We start from the raw sequence: 17,005 nt of genomic DNA on the forward strand, positions 1-17,005 counted from the left end.
ATCAGATGGTACAGTTGCCTCATGATCAGATGGTTCGGCTGTCACGGGATCAGATGATTCAGTGGTCACAGGATCAGATGTTTCAGATGTCCAGGATGAAATGGTTCAGTTGTCTCAAGTTCAGATGGTTTCATTTGTCTCCGGATCAGATGGTACAGTTGTCTCAGGATCAGATGGTTCGGTTGTCACGGGATCAGATGATTAAGTTGTCACAGGATCAGATGTTTCAGATGTCCAGGATGGAATGGTTCAGTTGTCTCAGGATCGGATGGTTGAGTTGTCTCAGGATCAGAAGGTTGAGTTGTCTCAGGATCAGATGGTTGAGTTGTCTCAGGATCAGATGGTTCAGTTGTCACGGGATCGGATGGTTCAGTTGTCACTGGGTCAGATTTTTCAGTTGTCTCAGGATCAGATGGTACAGTTGTCTCAGGATCAGATGGTACAGTTGCCTCATGATCAGATGGTTCGGTTGTCACGGGATCAGATGATTCAGTGGTCACAGGATCAGATGTTTCAGATGTCCAGGATGAAATGGTTCAGTTGTCTCAAGTTCAGATGGTTGAGTTATCTCAGGATCAGATGGTTCAGTTGTCACAGGATCAGATGGTTCAGATGTCCAGGATGAAATGGTTGAGTTGTCTCAGGTTCTGATGGTTGAGTTGTCTCAGGATCAGATTGTTCAGTTGTCACGGGATCGGATGGTTCAGTTGTCACAGGGTCAGATGTTTCAGTTGTCTCAGGATCAGATGGTACAGTTGTCACATGATCAGATGGTACAGTTTTCTCAGGATCAGATGATTCAGTGGTCACATGATCAGATGTTTCAGATGTCCAGGATGAAATGGTTCAGTTGTCTCAAGTTCAGATGGCTCAGTTGTCTCCGGATTAGACGGTACAGTTGTCACATGATCAGATGGTACAGTTGTCTCATGATCAGATGGTTCGGTTGTCACGGGATCAGATGATTCAGTTGTCACAGGATCAGATGTTTCAGTTGTCACGGGATCGGATGGTTCAGTTGTCACAGGGTCAGATGTTTCAGTTGTCTCAGGATCGGATGGTTGAGTTGTCTCAGGATCAGAAGGTTCAGTTGTCTCAGGATCAGATGGTTCAGTCGTCTCAGGATCAGAAGTTCGGTTGTCACTGGATCAGATGGTTCAGATGTTCAGGATGGAATGGTTCAGTTGTCTCATGATCAGATTGTTCAGTTGTCCCAGGATCAGATTGTTCAGTTGTCCCAGGATCAGATGGTTCAGTTGTCTCGTGATCAGATGGTTCAGTTGTTACAGGATCAAATGGTTCAGTGGTCGTTGTTGAAGGTGTTTGCTGAGCCCCCAACATCAGGAAAATGGCAACAAGCTGAAATGTTACTTCTCCTGCTCCCTTGGAGATCAGGGACAAAGGATGCAGAGCTTGATGAGATGGTCTCGGTTAACCATTTTCCACTACCCGGACACATGGTTAATTGATAATTGCTACTGAGCCAATAGTGAAACATAAATTGACATTGCTTGAGTATTTCCAGCTTAGAATATCCATCAAAACTTCCACTTTGCGTAAAGGGAAAAATATCTGTGCAACATTTATGAATGAACCACTGAAAACAATATAGAAGTGTCAGTGTCGACATGCTTTGGCTGGTGCTATTATTGTATAACATATATGCACAAGAGGAAGTAGAAATGACAGAACCCCAAAAGAAAATGTTAAAACATAATTTATAACAAAGAGAAAAGATATTTACATAAGTATCTACTAACTACTCCTACTAATACAAGCTTACTCTACCAGTAAACTGTAACACTGTCCGACAACCACTGCTTCTACAACACAACAACTTAACTAATGTCTGCTACTATTAATACTAATACCACTACTACTTGTCTACACATACAAACATTGGTACATGTACAACAGCCATCGTTGGCTATACCACAGCAAATCAAATAAAATTACATATGCACACAATGCAATCTTAAAGGTTCAGGTATAAAACATATCACATCTTATTTAACATCACAATCATATAGTGATAACTGACATGTGTAAGGGCATTGTCCAACAACAAAATATAGTTCCGGTCTATCACGACACACTTTGAATGTTAAAGACAACAGATATATCGCTTGAAAATTGTCCTCCATGACAAACAATTGGAATGCTGAATTGACCTCAGCCAATGTATTGTCTTTAATTACCACAATTCATATTATGTAGATACAGCACTAGCGAACACTTTATTCACTCACTACACTCTCGACCTGTGACTTGGTTGATGTATGTCATCGTATCCAAATAGATCGATGCTCATGATGTCAATTACTGGGTTGCCTGGTTCAGACTCGATTATTTACAGACCGCCGTCATATAGCTGGAATATTGCTGTCTGCGGCATTAAACAACACTACACTCTGAATACTACATTTTCACTCACTACACTCTGATACAACAACTCGATGGCTACATCTACACTGATAGGTCATGCCTGCCTCCCTTCAGACGTTCTCACAGCTACACATGTAGGCGCGTACCAAGTTGTCCCCAGGGCAGGAAGGAATGTCCTGCCTGTATGACATCTACACTGACCACAGCAACAGTGTGGTAAATCATGCCTGCCTCCCTACAGACGTTCTCCCAGCTACATATGTAGGTGCGTACCAAGTTGTCCCCAGGGCAGGAAGGAGTTCGGTCTGTGGCCTTCTTGTGCTCAACTACAAGACGCACATCTGACACGAGACAAAACCATGAATTCGCACGGACGATACGACTTATCCACAATACTACATTTGATTGGTATGGGGATGGTAGTGTCAATGGACATTTGACCAACCAACGATGTTTTGCGTACTGTTGTTGTTCCATTAGGTGGTGTTATCTGCAAAAAGTTTGAACTCTTAAATGACAATGCCAGGCCACATCGTATCCAGGTTGTCACCGATTATCTTTGACAAGGAAGCAGGCGGTCATTGGACTTGCCCGATAAGTCCCCTTACATGTCTCTCCCAAATTTTGGTGCAATCGTTCGGTCATAGGTTCGGTCATAGACCCGTGGAGATCCGGGGTAGAATAGGTCTTCAGCAACCCAACATCTATGGGGAACAATCCACGAGACACTTCCTTAAACAAATAACGTTGTCCAATTCGCCATGATAGAACGATGGTTTAATCGTGAAATAAACCACGCTTCGTTCTTCATTGTTCTTTGTGATTTATCGTAATATCGCCAATATCTGCAATTCATCTATGCCACATTGCGCAATTTTGATATACATTCATGTCATGAAACATTGTCAGGAAGATAAATATTTTATTGGATTGTAGAATGTGCTTAAACCAATTCCGCAGATTCAATTTTCTGATTCTGCTAAACATAATAAAGTGGTTATTTATCTATTGGCTGTCATATTTCAAGAAAACAGAAACAGACCTGACTTGAAGTGTGAATTTGTTGTACATACATATAACAGAAAAATGCTACTTCATTCAGGGTAACACCAAGGTACAAATATGTTATATTTTGTCCTATCACGTGGATAACCGTTACAAAACCACGTGAAGATGTATATAAGTGAGCTGCAAGATCATTTTTCTTTGATAGGAAATCATACACACACAAACACACACTATTTGTTGTGACCTTTCAGACATGACTGCTGCCCTGTGTTTCTTCAATATCTCTATCAACATGGTCATTTCTGTCCTCGATGTTAACCGCATTTAATGGATTCAAGACAGGCCACTTGAAGGAAGTTGTCTCCGCCATCATCCACTAATGATACACCAGCTCCTTCTTCAACAAATAAGTCAAACACTTGTCTGTGTCCCTTCTTTGCTGCCACCATCACGGGTGTCCCCCCGTACTGGCCCCTACTGTTGATGTCTGCAACCTTCTGTGAGAGGACATATTTCACAATGTCTACATGTCCTCCAAGACAGGCCACATGAAGGATGGTGTCTCCGTCATCATCCACTAATGATACATCAGCTCCTTGTGTCACAAGTAAGTCAAACACTTGTCTGTTTCCCTTCTCTGCTGCCATCATCACGGGTGTCCCCCCGTACTGCCCCCTACTGTTGATGTCTGCAACCTTCTGTGAGAGAACATACTTCACCATGTCCACATGTCCTCCAAGACAGGCCACATGAAGGAAGTTGTTTCTGTTATCGTTCGCTAATGATACATCAGCTCCGTGTGCCACAAGAGAGTTAAACACTTGTCTGTGTCCCTCCCCGACGGCCACCATCAGGGGTGTCCTCCCGTACTTCCCCCTACTGTTGATGTCTGAAACCTTCTGTGAGAGGACATACTTCACCATGTCCACATGTCCACCAAGACAGGCCACATGAAGGATAGTGTCTCCGTCATAATCCAATAATGATGCATCAGCTCCTTCTCTCACAAGTAAGTCATACACTTGTCTGTGCCCCTTCTCTGCTGCCACCATCAGGGGTGTCCTCCCGTACTGCCCCCTACTGTTGATGTCTGCAACCTTCTGTGAGAGGACATACTTTACCATGTCCACATGTCCTCCAAGACAGGTCGCATGAAGGATGTTGTTTCTGTTATAATTCACTAATGATACATCAGCTTCTTGTGTCACAAGTAAGTCAAACACTTGTCTGTGTCCCTTCTTTGCTGCCACCATCACGGGTGTCCCCCCGTACTGGCCCCTACTGTTGATGTCTGCAACCTTCTGTGAGAGGACATATTTCACAATGTCTACATGTCCTCCAAGACAGGCCACATGAAGGATGGTGTCTCCGTCATCATCCACTAATGATACATCAGCTCCTTGTGTCACAAGTAAGTCAAACACTTGTCTGTTTCCCTTCTCTGCTGCCATCATCACGGGTGTCCCCCCGTACTGCCCCCTACTGTTGATGTCTGCAACCTTCTGTGAGAGAACATACTTCACCATGTCCACATGTCCTCCAAGACAGGCCACATGAAGGAAGTTGTTTCTGTTATCGTTCGCTAATGATACATCAGCTCCGTGTGCCACAAGAGAGTTAAACACTTGTCTGTGTCCCTCCCCGACGGCCACCATCAGGGGTGTCCTCCCGTACTTCCCCCTACTGTTGATGTCTGAAACCTTCTGTGAGAGGACATACTTCACCATGTCCACATGTCCACCAAGACAGGCCACATGAAGGATAGTGTCTCCGTCATAATCCAATAATGATGCATCAGCTCCTTCTCTCACAAGTAAGTCATACACTTGTCTGTGCCCCTTCTCTGCTGCCACCATCAGGGGTGTCCTCCCGTACTGCCCCCTACTGTTGATGTCTGCAACCTTCTGTGAGAGGACATACTTTACCATGTCCACATGTCCTCCAAGACAGGTCGCATGAAGGATGTTGTTTCTGTTATAATTCACTAATGATACATCAGCTTCTTGTGTCACAAGTAAGTCAAACACTTGTCTGTGTCCCTTCTCTGCTGCCACCATCAAGGGTGTCCTCCCGTACTGCCCCCTACTGTTGATGTCTGCAACCTTCAGTGAAAGGACATACTTCACCATGTCCACATGTCCTCCAAGACAGGCCACATGTAGGATGTTGTCTCCGCCATCATGCACTAATGATACATCAGCTCCTTGTGTCACAAGTAAGTCAAACACTTGTCTGTGTCCCTTCTCTGCTGCCATCATCAGGGGTGTCCTCCCGTACTTCCCCCTACTGTTGATGTCTGCAACCTTCTGTGAGAGGACATACTTCACTATGTCCACATGTTTTCCAAGACAGGCAACATGAAGGATGTTGCTTCTGTTATCATCCACTAATGATACATCAGTTCCTTGCGTCACAAGTAAGTCAAACACTTGTCTGTGTCCCTTCACTGCTGCCATCATCACGGGTGTCCCCCCGTACTGCCCCCTGCTGTTGATGTCTGCAACCTTCTGTGAGCGGACATACTTCACCATGTCTACATGTCCTCCAAGACAGGCCACATGAAGGATGTTGTTTCTATCATCGTCCACTAATGATACACCAGCTCCTTGTGTCACAAGTAGGTCAAACACTTGTCTGTATCCCTTCTCTGCTGCCATCATCACGGGTGTCCTCCCGTACTTCCCCCTACTGTTGATGTCTGCAACCTTCTGTGAAAGGATATACTTCACCATGTTCACACGTCCTCCAATACAGGCCACATGAAGGATGTTGTTTCTGTCATCATCCATTAATGATACATCAGCTCCTTGTGTCACAAGTAAGTCAAACACTTGTCTGTGTCCCTTCTCTGCTGCCACCATCACGGGTGTCCTCCCGTACTGCCCCCTACTGTTGATGTCTGCAACCTTCTGTGAAAGGATATACTTCACCATGTTCACACGTCCTCCAATACAGGCCACATGAAGGATGTTGTTTCTGCTATCATCCACCAGTGATGCATCAGCTCCTTGTGTCACAAGTAGGTCAAACACTTGTCTGTGTCCCGTCTCTGCTGCAATGATCACGGGTGTCCGCCCGTACTGGCCCCTACTGTTAAAGTTTACCAGACTCCTAGATAAGATGCACGTAAGCCGGTCAAGGTCTCCCTTTTTGCAGGCAAGATGGAGGTCAGTATCAGCATGTAGGGGGTTCTCTGTCACTAAAACAAAAGGATAAGTAAGTCATTACAGGGAATAACATCAAAGCCAGATACGAATTAACAATCCATTTACTAACTAAACTTTATTACCAAACCATATACACTTAGATCCAAGTGCAACCTCAGTGCCCTTCTCCCTCTTTCACGTCTCCCCTGTACACCAGCTGCCCACATAGAAGAAGGTCGAATGTTACCCACTTACATGTTACCTCACACATGAGATCTACTCCCAATATAGGACTTCGAACCCTGTCACAGTCTAAATAGTAAACATTACGTCCCCTTATCAAGTGAAGGGAAATTATACATGATGATTTTGAATGTCCAATTAGTGATTTGTTTCCCATCTTCACCATGAACTGGTTCAGCCACCACCTGTGTAGCATTTGAGATTTGTTGTTCACCTTCATTTATAACACACAAGACTAAAGGAGGGCGGACAACGTCATGTGCAATGCAACAATAAAATAGATAAGCTCCCAGTGTAGTCAGTTTTTCCCAGTGTTCATTGCATCACCATCCTAGAGATAAGCTCCCCCTTCGTATCACAGTAACGTTCTACATGACATATTAATGTCTATTTAGTATAAGTCATGCTCATGTCCTCTCCTCAGCATTATCAACACAAGGTCATAGTCCAGTATCGCCCCCTCATGTATTGCCAGTTTAGTTCAATAGCTGACGTCTCCTCTCACCTCCACCAGTGTTGAGCCACTTCCACCATTAAAATTGAATAGGTACTGAGTTGTCGGTTAGAAATAAAACATACAGCTCCACAGGGAATGATAGGCCTACTAGTAATCTAAAGGCACAGGAAGCATCACCATTCCGCATGTGTTGTAGTTTGGGCTTCTTCTGTCGTCATATCGCTAGAATGGTGTCACAAACGGTGGTAAATTAGCTTCACACATTCACTTACCTTTCTCTTTTGGCGCTCTAGGATTGCAAACCCTCTTTAGATCTTTAAACTTGCCCAAAGGGTCTTCTGTATCCTGGTTACGTCTGTGAGTAATTGAATCCCTGCCCCAGGATGCCAGACTGCTTGTTTCACTGTGAAAGCCGCTGTCCACAGAAGCAAGAGACAGCCGGTTGATGGACTCCAGCTTCTCGGATGCAAAAAGTGCAAAATCAGGAGTAAATATCAACGTAAGAAATGTAGAAAAGGGGGGTAACATCCCTGTTGGAAAGAAGACGCCAAAAAAATACTTTTCAAACAACACATTGTATGCAGAATAACAAGCATATCCACTATAAGATGTTTTCTGTAAACCCCTAGAACTCTTTTTTCGAGTGTTTTCGATAAGATATTACTTTTTAAAGCCAAATACTCAGGTCATACGAGAATTTCCAATGGTTGGTCCCACATATTGTTGGAAGAATCAGCTCATCTCTATTTGATAATGAAAATATATAATTTACCAAGAAGAGCTATTGCTCCGAAGTCAACTATCCAGGAAAAAATGATCTGAAGAATATGGTATATTGATTGAGAAGAAATATGGAAAAATGTTCACAATATGCGATATTTGCATGTTTTGTTGATTGATCACTCTGCTATGACAGTATCAGAACCAGGTGCATGTTATTTACTTTCAGATGGTTCGATTAAGTTACCATCATCTTGGTTCACAGGGACTGAAAATTCATTTTTTAACATATTAAAGTTTGAATATTGAGTTTACCTTTTCCGTTTGAAATATTTTCTTATTTTCCTTAAAATATTGTTATACCGATTTCATTCTCGATCGTTATTTTCCAAAGATGCATTATCTTTAGACCACATTTTTCAGTATTTATTGTTTTTATTTCATGTATACGTGTTCTCTGATTTCAAATCAAGTATAACGTTTTATTACTGCCTCCCTGCGGTAGTGGATACAGTATCTGACTTGAGAGCAGATGGTTGATGGTCTAGACCCTGTCAGCATGCTACCAAATCACATAGAAAGATGACACTTGTTACCCTGCCTGGTGATTGGTATTGTCTCGATACACGACACAATTCCGGACTAGTACAAGCATCCACACACACAATCATTCACGTCGCTATATGATTGAAATAATCTTGAAACCAACGTTAAAGGTTATTTTACCACACGTCACCTTAACATTTTATTTCTGCTCAACAGTTACCTTTTTCAGTTGTATATTTTCTTCCTCAAGTCTGACGACGCTACCTGAGAAAAAAAATAGTTATTCCGTGAAACATGTAATATTCTAACATGACAAAAAGAGATTCCTGCATTTTGATTTGTCGTCCAGAAGTATAGGATATATGTTAGACCATGATCGTTCTAATTACGACTTTACCACAACATTAAATATATTTTGGACTTCTTTCACAAACTTACCCTCTTGCCAATTTCAAATTTCTTATATCTTTAAAAATGCTAAATAACGCGTTGCAGTTCCTTCATCCTACAAGCCTGAAACAGGCTCCACTAAATCTCTAAATGTTCCTGAACTTGTACTTTGCAAACATTGGAATAGATGCTTTAAACATAAGTAACATTCTCAGAAAGGTTCTCTAAATGTTCCACAATATTTCAAATTTCAGAAACTATCAAACCGTTCCCTTTACTAACACCACCTCATGCAGGAAAATGTTGCAGGACGTGGACTTCTGATGTACACACTACTATTATGATGTCATATAGTTCTTTAGATTTGAAGTCTAAACAGTGTGACGAGATAGGCTTGACTTCAACGTACTTGATAGGGAAGTGGCAAAGGTCAAGCCATGTTGATGTAATTAAATTTTACAATACACTCTCAAAGTGATCAACGAGTCAAAGTACGATTCCGACAATATCATGAGCATGTGTCCATGAATCACTATCAAATAGTGGTGATAGCAAGTGTATCCTGTTTTACCGATGGCCCCACAAATTCGCTCAGGGTTAATTTCGGTATACATAAAGGTACCTAGATAATATCTGTGGTCAACGACACCTTCAGCGCCACATGGCAACAGATGCAGCTGTTTCAGTTTGTCTGTCGGTATTGGATTATTTAACTCTGGCTATGCTGCTTCAGAGTATCTGAATCTAACGTAAATCTTTTTCATTTTTCAACTGCCAAGATTGGATTTTCAAGTTGTAAATACTGAATCCTAATTTTGAGTAGTATGTGGTATTTCTACAGTGACAAGTATCTTCTGAACTTGTTAAGATGATTTATTATCAAAACACTTATGATGGAAACGTTCGCACCTTTAGGTATGTCTGTTGAACATCCGGCTCCGTCAAGGCTTGGTTTGTTATCCTGCTCTTCAAGTCCCACCTGTGATGACAAAAATCCAAACTGTTTGCATATATTTGGTAAAATTTATATAACAAGTATTCGGAAGCAAGATGTGTTGAAGATACAGAGTGCGTTTCATTCATAGTATTCACATTTAAAGCTTGTTCGAGCTGCAGATCTTCATCCGTCTATTAATATTGCCTTACCGTGTTACTGTCATTACTGTGTCTTGCATGTGTGTCTCCTGAACCTGTAAATAATTGTAGACGTCAATTAACGCCATGTGGCGCATCACTGATATCACTAGCCACATACAATTGCAGTTTAACCCGCTGGATGCCGAGTTATTTTTCTATTGCACAGAGATGAAAAGGTAAACGTTGAGCGAGAAGTGCTGTCGCGCAGCACTGCATCTATCTTTAACTATAAAATTAGTATATTACATTCCCTGTCAGAGTGTGTACAATCATTGCAAATATAAGATTGATCTGAAAATCAGACTGATATTTTGTTGAGCGTGAAAACACAGCAAACGTTTGCCACTTTTAATCATACATCGATTCAAGTACTGTGCTAGAAAAAGTTTAGTTGACAGCTTCATTTAAACTATAAACGAACGAAATACTGCCTATCATTTTAATGCCATTGTGATATATAAAATACATTTGTAAGGGTATTTATAACGTTATATATTCGATACAAAAGGCAACTTGTTGTGAATGAGGGAAATCGAGTTTTCATTATGACGTCAAAACAAGGCAGAGAGGTATACACATGCACAAAGAAAAGGGGCATAACTCCACTGTCCTGTTGATAATTTGCTATGGATTACAACAATGTATTGTCTTGTTCAGAGTAACCAAACTATTGCAACACAATATAAACAATAAAGTGATAAAGAATGGGATGGCCCTAGCTAACATGTAAATTAGTTCTAAGATCACCGCATACACCCCATTCTGTCAGTGTGATTTGACTCATGTTGACCAATTATTAATGGCGTACAAGTCTCATCAAATGTCTTGAATTAATAAATCATATACTCAAAAGATTGTTTCAAAACAACCAAATGTACTTTTGATATTTAACATGTTTTTGTTTCGGAAATTTTGGCCATCCGGCCCATAATTCACAAAAAGTCACAAACAATGTATTGATGAAAGGCCCGCCTTTGTAAATTCAATACATTACTATCAATATGCGCGTGCATTATCAGCAAATGCTATCAATTCATATCATAGTGTTTGTCAATTTATTGATTTCTCACATTGGTACCATAATTGTTATGCACCTGGTTTCCATGCATGTTAGTTATTACAAATTTTCATGATGACGTTAAAATGTCCTTTTACAAAGCTTAAATACTGACTCCTCAAATTATCCCACAAAAGACAGATCAACAAAAATATTCTTCCTTTTTGATAACTATATTTAAACACACATTGATATAACATAAACATAATCTTCCGTTCTACAAACTATTTTCCCATCGTCTAGACTCAATATGCAAATTAAGATTTCAACAACGGAATTTACATTTCTTACTGACTCTTATAAAGGTGACTATGCTTGTCGTAAGAGGCGACTAACGGGATGGTCAGACTCGCTGAATTGGTTGATGCATGTCATCGTATCCTACTTGCGTGGAACGATGCTCATGATGTCAATCACTGAATTGTATGGTCCAGATTCGATTATTTATAGACCGCCGTCATTTAGCTTGAATATTGCTGAGTGCGACAAACAAACCAAACTGACTCTAAATATTTAGTCGCTACTGTTGTGGTTGTAACACACATTTACACAGTTCATAAATTTCTTATATTTACTTTCCCATATATAATACAAAACCAATGTTGACTTGATACATCTTTCAATCGTTGAGCAAAAGAAACTAAACGTATTTGCGCCTTCCCGACACCCAGATTTAACCACACGAATCCATACCCATGTTCAAACTAAATATTTATAACAAATCCGACCCCTGTTTGCCTTCCGGCATCATAGTTTATCGAAGTTCGGGGTACCTATGGCTTTGCATGTGCAACAATTTTTTTCCAGTAGGATATGCATTTTCACAACATACAGTAGAAATAACGGGTAGATCTACCCTCCTATAACTGCACCGTTTAAAAACACGTTACATATTGATATCGTCAAACTTCTGAGGCGTAGATTACAATAGGTGCGATCATTCTGTCAAACACCAACATTGATATATTTACATTGTGCTAATAACGCTTAATACACCTTAATAGATGAAGAGTAACTTTCTCAGCTTGTGATAAGTGGAGACAGGTTTTCCCCCATCCCAGTGTACATGTAGCTGTGACATAGATACCAAGATTTATTACCGACGTGGTGAAGATACAGATGGTAAGATACTAAATCCGTACGTCACACGTGTGTCGTACAAGGTTGACGTTGTTTTATTCGTTTTGATTGGATAACCGTGACCTCAGTCTCACCGGAACTTCTTTTTGCAATGAACGACTACCGATAGATCGTGGGTTCCCTATGAGCATGACGCACCCGACTGCTTTCGCGCCTTTCAATTTGATTTAACTTAGACGGTAAAGCCTGGTGAAAAGAAATCAGTTTAAACTACCTGGTCAGATATCTAGACTTACGTTGGATGCCCCGGTTGTGCCATCAGTGCCCCCATTCGAAGCGTATTTTATGACATGGCTTCCGAAGGTGTTCGTTCATGAATGAACATACACGACTTTACGACCACTCAAAGTGGACAGTTCCGATACAAATCATTCAAAAACTCCATGGAAGTGTACCTGACTTCTGTTTTTTGTGTGGCCCAAAAATCACAAATGTGAAAATAATGTTCTCTCTTATTTTCAAGCGCAAAATGCTGTGAGTAGATGACGGTTGTCTTTTCTTATTCCGGGGACCTTGCCCTTCGTTCGAAACTGTTACTGACATGTAAGCTGACATCAACGTCTTTGGCGAGCACTCTGATTTCCCTCTTCCAAAATGGTAACGACAGGATATAAATTCAGCTGGTAGATCAAGAAAATCGAACCATATTGACTGAACAGCCGGGACCCCGTCGGTGCGAAGGACCGAGTGTTATTCCGATATTCAAAGCACAGCGCTAAATGACTTTTAAAGTTTTTTGACAGTTGTCATGCGCACCAACAACAATGCACTTGAATAACCATAAGTTGAATAAATCTTTAAATAAGATCTTGAGCGTTGATGCCATCATTTTTGCACAAACAGAAACAGCAGACACATGCTGTTAATGCGTATGCATAGAAATATTAACAATGCCTATATATGGGCATATATCCATATTCACGTGCGACCAGAGTTGCAATCGGTTTTAGTTTGGTCTGTCAACGAAAGAAAGTCTTTTATGTATTTACACTTAAAAAAATATTTTGAGGTGGGTAATAAATAAAATACCACACTCATTCTCTTTAGATACCATTTTTACGAGACTCGTGAACTTTCTATGGTATCTGACCGAGCGAAAAACCACTCGTTTCATAAAAAAGATATCTAACGAGAATAAATGTAGTATTCTCTATGTATATATTCAGATATTGTTTCCAAAATATGTCCGTCATAGTTCCATTTTTCAGTTGTTTTAAGTTGCCGACCTCTTCTGGATGTCATGATCATAATTTTTTGTCTTTTCACTTTCATGCCATAATTATTGTAAAACGTAGTACATAACATAACAATATGTTGATTTAATTTACACTTGCTATCGGCAGCATTTACCAGGTCATCAGCAAATAATAAGGCGGGGAAATCTTCTGGGAGATTACCAACATATATAACACTGCAGTCAGAATATCATATCAATATTGGACATATATTTGTTCATTACATAGTAGTTGTTTCTCTTTATTTCGTCTCAGAATAAACAATGAAAGATGCGAATAACCTCCCTTTGTGTGGAAGTATCAGGATAATCGTATAAGGTTTGTCATTGACTCGCGTCAGCGTCAAAATCCACCCACCACTATCAATGAACTTGGTGTTTCTCTTACCGATGAATCGAACAACATGAGTCAAACTGACATTAATCGACTCGTCAGAAACATGGCTCGAAGAATTCGTGCATGTCTGGCCAACAGAAATGGTTTTACACGTGCCGTTGGCTGCAAAAGGCAATTTTGAATTTGATCCCCTACGTCTCAGTAAACCAGCTGTTTGAACCCATTAGATCTGATCGCTTACTCACCAGCAGGTATGATCAGATCATTGACATTTGCCAATACCACATACATCAGAAGACATTTCTTGATGATTCCCACTACCCCTTATCTTGTTCTCATCGTACAACAATGTTTACATATGTCATCACTGACATTAGTACGATGGATTTTCACAGGAGGAATTTTGTTTATTCAGGAATCGTACCAAAATAAAAGTATCATATAAGTAATCAGAAACAATCTGACAACCTGCGTATTGTTTTTTGCTTTTAAAATTTTTCATTTTAACCAAAAGAACTGGTCAGAAATGCAGATATCTACCGTCGTCTTGATTTTGTGTCAGTCATGGCGTCAAGCAGAACGATAATAATTTTCAATTTACAAAATCAATGTAAAATGTGTCTATTTCAATTCCATAATCATTACTACGAATCCATTTCCATGCATATGAAATTTGCCAATGCATGCAACTAGTAGACGATGGATATCTCGAAATAGGAGAAACACTGTAAAATCTGAATCTGAAGTACAGATTTATTTAATGATTTTCTGGTTTGTTTTTTTTGCACAATATAGTCAGTTGTTTTACCCCTTTTTGAATATTGTAAACACGGGCTATTTTAAACTGGTTATTTTTGTTGTTGAAGAATTGTGATATATAAAGTATATAAATATATAATTATGAAAATGTGTCATGTACACCGAGGGTCGAACTTTATACGATTATACATATAAAAGAGTGGTTGGTTTTCGCACCTTTCATTGAATAAATCCGAGACGACACGGTGTGAAATAAGCACATTATCATGAACAAATACATATCGATTATATATTAATATAATTATTTGTTTGTTTTGAAATATTACTCAAGTATTTGATTTATGTGAAAGCGGTTCCTGACTGATTAGCGTCTGGTCGAATTAAAGGACACGTTCAACGTCTGTACTTTTAATTTGTATCAATTCAAGAAATTAACATTTACATTACATTGAACACAATAACATCACAGTTTGCGTTGTGTTTGCTGGTTTTGTATGTGTAACATAACGATTAATCTTGTTATACCTTCAGTTCCAGTCAAACGACGCCTAAATTTTCATCGTAAGTGACAGCGACACCGACTAAAATATACTGTTAGGATATATCAGTCGTTCCACAAGTGAAAATTACACCACCTGTATAATGAAATACAACACTCATTTTTGTTGTAACTACCGTCATATGGTTTCAGATATTCTAAAACGCATATCGAAGATTTCCAGGAACTTATTTCTCGGCGAACAGTTTTACCCAAAGAAGATATGGTGTTCTTTGTTTGGCTTCACATTGCCAAGAAATATATCACCATTAGTCACCATAAGGTTTGGACAATTTTGGCATATTTGATTCTAATTTGGGAAAGGTTCAGGGTGGAAATGACACACCACTTGTGCTTATTAATAAGGAAAATAACAACTTTGTAATAAAAACACGATTGATATTTCAAATATTAGAGAAAAAAACCACTTGTTATAAATCTTCCATATGTGTAATGGCAAACTCTTTGGAATTACCCTGCCAGTAGGTAACACATACAAATAGGAATTGTATACCATGAACTTTCTCGATGTATATACGCCTGTAAAATGGATAAACCACATATATTGTGTGATATTCTTTCAACTGTACGATCATTATATTTTGATCTAAATCATATTATAGTGTGATTGAATGTGAATTGATTGGTTGTTCCCTAAACGCTGGATTCCAACTGAGTCGCCTTATCTTTTTCAGGTCCCACCAACTATGATGAACAGGACTAAACGTGAGTGGCGTCAAGATTATCAAACAGACCAGCAAACAGAAAATGAGTTGGTGTCCAAAAAAGTTGTGTCCTAAAATGCATCAAATGGAAGTTTTACATGAATTGTCATATGACCTGACATCAGCTGAGGTGTGCAACATTGTTGGTCCCCGATGAGCAACTGATTGCTCCATTTAACATCATAAACACTATAGGATCGCACGTTTAAAAGAATTATCTACAACGCAAAAGTAATTTGAAAAAAAACCCAGCTGATCAAAAATGTGAGCAACTATCCAGCCCCCACCATTTTGTGGCCGCATGGGCGACATGATTCAAAGGATTGACAATTAATTTCCTACCTGTATTTGTGTCTTCTCCAACCATGACGTATGTCATGACTTCCTCGTCAGACTGGTATGGGCTGGACCCGACTGAGGTGTCACTACTGCTGTCGGACATGGTGTTGCTTGAGTACAGCTGATGGTGCTACTTGAGTACAGCTGGTGGTGCTACTTGTGTACAAGTGGTGGTGCTATTTGTGTACAGCTGGTGATGCTACTTGTGTACAGCTGGTGGTGGTGCTTGTGTACAGCTGATGGTGCTACTTGAGTACAGCTGATGGTGTTACTTGAGTACAGCTGGTGGTGCTGCTTGTGTACAGCTGATGGTGCTACTTGAGTACAGCTGATGGTGCTACTTGTGTACAACTGGTGGTGCTACTTGTGTCCAGCTGGTGGTGGTGCTTGTGTACAGCTGGTGGTGCTACTAGAGTACGGCTGATGGTGCTACTTGAGTACAGCTGATGGTGCTACTTGTGTACAGCTGGTGGTGCTACTTGAGTACAGCTGGTGGTGCTGCTTGTAAACAGCTGGTGGTGCTACTTGAGTACACCTGGTGGTGCTACTTGTGTACAACTCGTGTTGCTACTTGTGTACAACTGGTGGTGGTGCTTGTGTACAGCGGGTGGTGCTACTAGAGTACAGCTGATGGTGCTACTTGAGTACAGCTGGTGGTGCTACTTAAGTACAGCTGGTGGTGCTTCTTGAGTACAGCTGATGGTGCTACTTGATTATAGCTGGTGGTGCTACTTGACTACAGCTGATGCTGCTACTTAAGTACAGCTGGTGGTGTTACTTGAGTACAGCCTATGGCGCTTCTTGAGTACAGCTGATGGTTTTACTTGAGTACAGCTGGTGGTGC

General features: G+C 40.4%; 1 protein-coding gene across 1 annotated transcript; it reads right to left on the minus strand.

Annotated features, from left to right (window-relative positions):
* Positions 1-806: 806 nt before the first annotated feature.
* On the minus strand, positions 807-16,264 carry LOC139473115 (serine/threonine-protein phosphatase 6 regulatory ankyrin repeat subunit B-like). The gene is made up of 9 exons (XM_071255636.1): positions 16,165-16,264; positions 10,042-10,085; positions 9,805-9,874; positions 8,726-8,769; positions 7,512-7,698; positions 3,713-6,592; positions 2,532-2,711; positions 1,784-1,823; positions 807-1,143 (listed from the first exon to the last, which is right to left on the minus strand). The coding sequence occupies exons 1-9, from the start codon at positions 16,262-16,264 to the stop codon at positions 807-809; spliced, it is 3,882 nt and encodes a 1,293-aa protein (XP_071111737.1).
* Positions 16,265-17,005: the final 741 nt, after the last annotated feature.

Source organism: Haliotis cracherodii, unplaced genomic scaffold, assembly GCF_022045235.1.
Source record: "Haliotis cracherodii isolate W230 unplaced genomic scaffold, xgHalCrac1.p SCAF_27, whole genome shotgun sequence".
Classification (NCBI taxonomy): Eukaryota; Metazoa; Mollusca; class Gastropoda; order Lepetellida; family Haliotidae; genus Haliotis; species Haliotis cracherodii.

What these genes read in the sequence shown, in the direction of transcription:
- LOC139473115 (XM_071255636.1), bottom strand. Translation starts at nt 16,264, where the DNA reads ATGTCCGACAGCAGTAGTGACACCTCAGTCGGGTCCAGCCCATACCAG. An exon ending in TGGAGAAGACACAAATACAG is followed by an intron (nt 10,086 to 16,164) that starts GTAGGAAATTAA and finishes AATTATTTACAG; the next exon opens with GTTCAGGAGACACACATGCA. An exon ending in CCTGCCCTGGGGACAACTTG is followed by an intron (nt 1,824 to 2,531) that starts GTACGCGCCTAC and finishes GTTGTGTTGTAG; the next exon opens with AAGCAGTGGTTGTCGGACAG.